The following is an 8,282-nucleotide window of genomic DNA, read 5'->3' on the forward strand; positions in this document are numbered from 1 at the left end:
AAAAAAACAACGGTTTTTGCGGTAGATAAATTTCGTTCACATTAAATAAGGGTGCTTTAAAGCCCTTGTACTAGTAGTCACTTTCTTTTGTCGTTTAGTTGGCTCTTTCTTACTATATCTTCCCGGTAGTTGAACCCGAGAACCCGTGATGCGTTTACCGGATATAACCGGTATATGAGACGCTTTTACCGGCTGAACCGGTAATTCTGTCCTTTTTATTTAGAAGAGGTCTTGCTTGTTTGGAAGAAGTCTTGCCAGCAAAGAAGTTGAAGGATCGAAGCTTTCGATCGTAAGCTTCAAAGCTGGCATTTTTTTTTTAGGGTTTCCTTTTAACCTTATCTATCACTACAGAGATGCAAAAATCAAACCCTCTCTGTGTTTGGTTTTTTTTTAATGAGAGAAAATAAAGAGGTGTTGAGAGAAAGGTGATGCTCTTGAAAGTATGTCTTCTTCCCCTTCTTTGGCTTCTGCTGAGAAGAAACATTGGTGGTTGAGTAGTAGGAAGGTGGGTTTTTTTTCTTCTCTCAAAATCTTCTTCTACTCCTCATTTTTGTTAGTAATGGAGTTCTACTGTTAGGGTTTTTGTTTTGGTTGGGTTTGTTCTGTTTTTGATGTAATGAGGACTGGATTTGTTTGTATCCGGTCTGTGGTATTCTGCAACATTAATTTGTGTCTCTGTTATGTCTTTTTTTCTAGTCTTCCCTATCATTCATCTTTGTCTTAGATTTTACTTAAGATCTTCTCTTATTTTTCCATCTTAGAAGAAGAAGAAAAACACCCCTTTCTCAGATTTTCATTCCCATTTATTTTCATCTTGATCTTTGTAATTTATCATAAAAATGAGCCCCCATTTCAGCCCATTGTCTCAAATCCCAATAGAACCCACATTAGCTAAAATTGGATTAATAATCCAACAAAGACCCTCTTCCCCTAAGAAGAAAAAAACATGTTTTTAGGCAATTCTCCTTCTCTACTGACTAGCATTTCTTTCATTTTCCTACAGATCGTGGAGAAATACATTAAAGACGCGCGAGTCCTAATCGCGACCCAAGATCAATCAGAGATAGCCACAGCCCTGAATCTCCTAGATGCAGCCCTGGCTCTATCTCCGCGGCTAGAGACCGCGCTCGAGCTAAGGGCTCGGTCTCTTCTCTATCTGAGGAGGTTCAATGAGGTTGCTGATATGCTCCAAGAATATATCCCTAGCTATAAAATGCATTCAGAAGAATCTTCATCTTCTGAGAATTCTTCTCAGCAGCTTTCGAGGGATCGGGTCAAGCTTCTCTCTGATAACTCTTCTTCTTCTTCCTCGGCAGAGATTGATTCGTCTTTCAAATGTTTCTCTGTTTCTGAGTTGAAGAAGAAGGTTTTAGCTGGGCTGTATAAACACAGTGAGAAGGAGGGACAATGGAGGTAATTTTCTAAGTTTTAATCTTTCTGTTTGAGAGCCGTCCGGTCTGATCCGAACCGGGTTTTGTTATATTTCATCAGGTTATTAACTGGGCCCTTTTAAAAAGCTGTATTTTTACTAGATTTTTACTAGATTTTATCAATTTGTGAACCGGCCCATACCATAGAATGATCCAAACCGTCCATCTGATGGGCCACAATAAATCATTTCTATAGGATGATCCCAGCCCTAGGATCTGTAGAGGATCATCCTATGGAAATGATTTTCTTACCACAACCTATTTATGCTGCGGCCCATCAAATGGACGGTTTGGATTATCATATAAAAACTCTGTATTTACAACTCTTTTCTCTCGAATCTTTATTCGTTTCTTATTTGGGCAAAGTTTATAAAGCAGCTTAGACTTCTATAAAATTTCCACCCATAATGGCATAATGCTCTCACCAAATCATCAATGTCACACATTTCGAGAAACCCACTTCTTTTCATCTGTCATCCGGTTCAACCTTAACCGGGTTCAGTTCATATATGGTTAATCTCACCATCTCTCTAATTGTCCTCCACACAGGTACCTCATCCTCGGCCAAGCTTGTTGTCACCTAGGCCTAATGGAAGACGCCATGGTCCTCCTCCAAACCGGAAAACGTCTTGCCTCCGCCGCATTCCGGCGAGAAAGCATTTGCTGGTCCGACGACAGCTTCTCCTCCACCACCACTATCTTCTCCGACCAAAATTCCACCACACCACCCACACCATCAACTTCCGAAAACATCACCCACCTCCTCTCCAACATAAAACTCCTCCTCCGCCGTCGAGCTGCAGCCCTAGCCGCTCTAGACGCCGGCCTCCACTCAGAGGCCATCCGCCACTTCTCCAAAATCCTCGATTCTCGACGGAGCACCCCGCAAGGATTCCTCGCCCAATGTTACCTCCAGCGCTCCTCGGCCTACCGATCCCTAGGCCGAATTGCAGAATCCATCTCCGATTGTAACCGCACCCTCGCCCTAGACCCTGCCTCAATCTCCGCCCTATCCACCCGCGCCGCCCTCCTCGAAACAATCCGGTGCCTCCCGGATTGTCTCCGAGATCTCGAGCATTTGAAACTCCTCTATGACACCATTCTTCGTGACCGGAAACTCCCCGGTCCTGCCTGGAAACGCCATAATTTCCGGTACCGGGATGTGGCTGTGAATTCTCGGGCAATTGCCTTGAAAGTGCAGGAATTGAGGCAGAGAATTGCTGATGGGGAAGGGTGCAATGTGGATTACTATGGGCTTATGGGTTTGAGAAGGGGTTGCACCCGGTCTGAATTGGAGCGCTCCCATCTAGTCCTTTGTTTAAGACATGGGCCTGAAAAATCTACTAGTTTTGTTGATCGGTGCGAGTTTGGGGAAGACAGGGATGTTGATTCAGTTAAGGATCAAGCTCGAATGTCGGCTTTGATTCTGTATCGGTTATTACAGAAGGGTTATTCGAGTATTATGTCCTCTATAATGGAAGAGGAAGCCTATGAGAAGCAGAGGCAGAAGGCCGCAGCCTCAGCAACCTCAGCAATTCCGGTTGCATTTGAATTTGAATTGAATCCCAGCTATAAAACAGTGGCAATGGTTGAAAATGAGACAGGTAATAGGGGTGCATCATCGGTATTTCAAGGAGTTTTTTGCCGGGATATTGCTGTTGTTGGGAATTTGATTTCTCAGGTGGGTTTTAATCGGCCGATTCCGGTGAAATATGAGGCCTTAAGTTGCTGATTTGGAGCAATATTATAAATATCTTAGACTGGGTTTTTATTCTTTCTTTTGTACAAATGGGGGCGCTTCAGGAAATTTTGTCACCTTATCTAGTTTTATTCTCTCTCTTAGTTTGTACTGATTTATAAGCATATATATGGTGACTTTTGTTCTTTTTTCACCTTCTTTGTTTCCTTTTTCTTTTCTGTGAAGTTGGGATTCCATGTGATTTATAGTGGCAGAGTATTCTCTTTTTATCTTTACATGGGATGTGGGTGAATTTTGTAGAGGATGAATCTGTATTGGGGTATGGAAATCTCTTACTTCCTCATGGGTGGAGAGACTGAGAGAGTCTGAAAGCTTTTTCCCTTCCGTGGAACGGATGGTGAAAAGAGACCCATATCAGAGCACACAACTGTGGATTTAGTATGGGATTGTTTTTGTCCTGGGGTTCTGAATCCCCTCTATATCTTATCAGTGGGCATAAAATGGGGGTGGCAATATGGAAATATAGGACTGAGACTCCTCTGCTGGAGTTTGTGATAAGGCTCTGTGCTTTGGGTTCTGTTTCCCTTTTCCATATTTCTTTCATCCGTGTGAGACAAAGGGGTGCTAATATCAACTTATCCTCACCCCAAGCCTATGTTTTGATTTGTTAGTAGAAAACTAGAAAGTATAAAAAAAACCTCAGATTCAATATTACAGCTCCCCTGGCAGGGAAGTGCGGCTGAAAGAACTTTAATGGAGGGGTTCCGTTATCAAAACAAGAGGGTTCGTATTATATGCTTCTATTCTATGTTGCCACTTGTACCATAAAGCCTTTCTTTTTGGCTATTGTAGTTGTTAATTGTTATCCCCCGACTACCCAACCTACCCTTCACGTGGCTAATAAATGATTGCTTTTCCGATGGTGGTTCGAGGACAATTTGGTCACTGTGATTTTTCATCTATTTTTACTTTTGAAAAAATATTTTCAGGTTTCATTCTGAGGAAAGTGATAGATTTCGTCCCCTTTTCTTCCTCGGACCACCCGGCTTTGGTGTATTTATGACAACTTTTATTGGGGAAGAAGAGGGGGGGCGAATATAGCATTCCCCATTATGAGAAAAGAAACTGACAATTACTGGGTGAGACACTGAGACCATTATTCGTCATCGAGAGATGAACGTAGGCCTGAAAATCCACGTGATCTTTCTGTTTTTTTACTGTGAACATACAACTTTCCACCTCTGTTTTGGTCACTTCCACCCATTTTTTTATTGGCCGATGGGAGCCCGATTATGATTGCATTAAGAGAAATGTTATATTTGCCCCCCTTTTTTTACTCAGGACAGCCCCCACTAGTGTACAATTTCTCACTGATATAGTAGTAAACTAGTAATATAAGCCGAAATGTCCAAAGATTGAGTCTCAAATATGGCTAAAGACGTCATTACGTACAAATCCCTATCATGAAGCTTTTAAATAAAAAATAAAGAAAGGGGGGGGTGAAAATAGCAGATTGGAATATTATGTTATTATTGCTGTAACAAAACTGCCGTTCAAACTCTCGTCACATCTTTTCCGTGTGACAGTGACAAGAAATGGTTTTGGATACCTGCAAAAACCCTCTTGGATTCCCTTAAATTGGTCAGATTTATATAGACCTGTCGATGTAATTACTACCTTGATAATTACCACTCTAACAAAGCCAAAAATTTCCCGCCAGGTTTTTAATTCGAATCTATGATCATCTGTACAAGATATACACCAAAACTCTGTGTATAATAAAAGCACCAAACGAGTACAGATTTGTGGATTGATCCTAACCATCCATTGGATGGATTATTTTCCTAACAAAGAATAAAATAAATAGATGGAATGAGGGATGTGGGAAGAAACATGCCTCCAAACTATATACTAATCTGAAAAATAATAAATAAATTTTCTCTGGTCAGAGCATTAATTCCCAAGATGCCCTTGATCTTTTATTAAAAATAGTAGTTTTTAAATGAGAAAAGGTAGGTTAGTTTAGTAATTTTGGGGCTGTTTGAATGTTGGGAACATTTATAAGAAGAAAAGAAAATTTGGTTGTGGACTTGTGGGAAAGTAGTGGCCAAGTGGTGATGATGGCAGAGTGCATGTGAGTGAGAGGGAATCACGTGCAAGGGCAGAAAAATTAATCTTTTTTTTTTTTTTTTTCTAATTTTGTATAATGTTATTTTATTTATAAATTTATTAAAATATAATAATATAAAGGGTGGTTGGGGAAACGTGAGGTTAAGGAACACGGTACAGATTGCTTGTATGTTATGACTTTCAATATCTCGGATTCATCAACGGCTATGATGTGATGGATCATGTGTAGGGCTCTGAGTTTCATGAATTCTGAGCTGATCGGGATCGTTCGTTCGTGTGGGTTCAACCACGGTTTTGGATGTTATTAGAGAATTAGGATCGCCTTACATATATCTTACCCGTTAGATTAAAGGGATGAAGACATTTTCCTTCTCATCTGCCTGTTTAAGTCATCTAATTGGGATGATACATTTGGAAAGAAATTATCTTTGGAGTGTTCTAACCGTTGGATTGCATTGATCTAACCTTATCATCGATGGAAACTGTTTTTGTCTTTTAGTCACTCAAGCTTGACCTTGCAAGGGTTAGAGTAAGTTTAGGAGGCACTTGGTTTTAAATTTCTGTTTCCGTCCTAATTTCGGCCTTGGCTGAAACTGAAATTTCGGCCGAAATCCAGTAATAGGAAAAACAAAAAAGTATTATTTCATTATATCGGTAAACCAGAAATTTAGACCGAAATTTCAGATTTCGTGAAATTTTGGTTTCGGTTTCAACCGAAATTTCGGATTTCGGGGGAAATTTAAAACCATGGGAGACATTGAAAAATGTAGTACACGAAAGCTTATATTTAAGCATATCACCCGGTTGATCTCAAGATGTTAATTACATAAAGGGATTAGAAGGTGTTTAAGAAAATGATAGTCAATTTCAATATGCTTGGTGTGAACATAGAAGGAGACTGAGATTGAAGTGAGTAGGTAGCATTGATATTGTTGGATTATGATAGAGGTGGTTGATTGAGGTGAATGCTAAGATCTCTAAATACATATTATAACAACATGTGCACAGAACAGATGAGTATGATCTATGGTTGGAGCCGGGAACATAGTCCCAATTCTCTACATTGTCAAAACACGAATCTTGGACCCCAATTCTAAGTGGAAACTCTTCTAAAAAAAGAAAAACTAAATCAGGTCTCCAATATTTTTTTAGATTTGTAGTGGAAGTGAACCAACGAATCTATTTTCTCTTCTTTTTACTAGAATTCCTTTCAATGACTCCACCTACAGTTTATTTTTAAATTTTCCAAGTTGTTCCCAAATAAGTTGCAGGGAGAGAAGGAGGGTTGTTGAATCATAAATAATTAAGTTACACCAACTCTAACAGCTTAAGCTTTTAGACTAATGCCCTGTTCGTTTCAGATTACGGAAACGATTGTATGTCCAAGATGAGTTATTGGACTCGAAATTATGTTTAATTTTGAGCCCATTAATTGGTTTTGGACACACAATCGGTTGTCATAATCTAAAACAAACGGGCCTAATTGGTTGTTTCACATGATATCAGAGCAATTCGTTCACGGGTGTGATCAAAACCCAACAATTCCTTGATATTAAAATTTTAAAACTTCACGTGTGAGGCAAACCCAAAAAATGAGGCCAGGTGTTGAAGTATAAACTCTTTTCTTGTCAGTATGATATTTCTGATTTGACAAACTGGCACAAATTCTTTAGGTGAGAAACCAAATTTCGTCGTATATTAATCTTTGACAATTGGTCATTGTCTACCCACTACCAACGAACGGTATCTGTAGATACCTCGTTTTGTTCTACCTAATATACCTAACATGACATGAGCATGGTTTAAAATTTCGGTTTCGGTAACTGTTTCGGACCTTTAGAAAACCGAAATTTCGACCGAAATTCCAAAATTTCGACCTAATTAAAAAATAATATTTAATGCATTTCGAAATTTCGGACCGAAATTCCTAAATTTTGTAACATATATATATATATATATATATATATATATATAGGAAAAGGATTGTGAGCTTGAGTGTTGGAACTTTATGGTGAGCTTGAGCTCTCAAACCAATGAGGCCCACATTGTTAGGATGATCCAAAGCATTCACTAGAAAGGGCCTTACATAGATAGGGTGTGTACAAAAAATCAGCTCCATAGGATCATCCTAACCCATCCATTTGTGGAGGTCAAAATGGACAGACCACAAATCTGCCCATTTTTGCCCTCCACTTTTGGAGGGGTTAGGATGATTCAATGGAGCTGATTTTTGGTACACACCCTATCCCTTGCAAATGAATGGTTTGGATCCTCACAGAAATTGTGGGACCCATGTGATTGGTGCACTCAAGCGCACCATTCCTTATTAGAGCTTGAGCGCACGAACATATTCCTCATACATATATATATATATATATATATATATATATATATATATATATATATATATATATATATATATATATATTCACACACACACACACAATTAACTGAAATTTTGGACCGAAATTCCAGAAATTCCGAAATTTCGGCCAAAATTTGGTAATGGCCGAAATTCGGAATTTCGGGAAATTTCGGTTTCGGTCTCCACCGAATTTTGGATTTCGGTCGAAATTTAAAATCATGGACATGAGTCACTTGTTGTGTCTCTAATGATGAAGAGTTTTTATCTTATTAATGAGATTATATTAGGAGAACCTAAAAGCCGATAATGTGATAAATATTGTATGAAATGTTCGTCTTTCAAATAGAATAATCCTGTTTTATTAAAAGAATTTTCAAAGAAAATATTTCAAACACGGGAGCCATCCATTGTTATTAAAATGGTAAATTTTAGTAAATGATGGATTATACATAACACTTAAATTTTAAAATCATCAAACCGTTTCAAAGTATTTTAGAAATTCAACCCCCGTATTGGTCCTAAAATGCAGACACTAAGGCCCTATTCGTTTAAGATTATGTCAACTGATTGCCAGTCCAAAACCAATCACTGGGCTCAAAATTTAATGTAATTTTGAGTCCAATAATTGGTTTTAGACTCACAATCGGTTGCAATAATC

At 38.8% G+C, this 8,282-nt stretch overlaps 1 protein-coding gene across 1 annotated transcript; it reads left to right on the forward strand.

Moving 5' to 3' along the window:
* Positions 1-226: 226 nt before the first annotated feature.
* Positions 227-3,322, forward strand: LOC143853431 (uncharacterized). The gene is made up of 3 exons (XM_077363192.1): positions 227-505; positions 1,004-1,413; positions 1,980-3,322. The coding sequence occupies exons 1-3, from the start codon at positions 443-445 to the stop codon at positions 3,160-3,162; spliced, it is 1,656 nt and encodes a 551-aa protein (XP_077219307.1). The 5' UTR covers positions 227-442; the 3' UTR covers positions 3,163-3,322.
* The last annotated feature ends 4,960 nt before the right edge of the window (positions 3,323-8,282 follow it).

This window comes from Tasmannia lanceolata, unplaced genomic scaffold (assembly GCF_043159265.1).
Source record: "Tasmannia lanceolata isolate RefF3 unplaced genomic scaffold, GAP_Taslan_0.1 ptg000019l, whole genome shotgun sequence".
In the NCBI taxonomy this organism is placed as follows: domain Eukaryota; kingdom Viridiplantae; phylum Streptophyta; class Magnoliopsida; order Canellales; family Winteraceae; genus Tasmannia; species Tasmannia lanceolata.

Excerpts from the sequence above, each read along its gene's own strand:
- LOC143853431 (XM_077363192.1), top strand. The coding sequence starts at position 443 with ATGTCTTCTTCCCCTTCTTTGGCTTCTGCTGAGAAGAAACATTGGTGG. Across the intron at positions 506-1,003 it reads GGTGGTTGAGTAGTAGGAAG|ATCGTGGAGAAATACATTAA; the intron begins GTGGGTTTTTTT and ends ATTTTCCTACAG. Across the intron at positions 1,414-1,979 it reads GAGAAGGAGGGACAATGGAG|GTACCTCATCCTCGGCCAAG; the intron begins GTAATTTTCTAA and ends TCCTCCACACAG.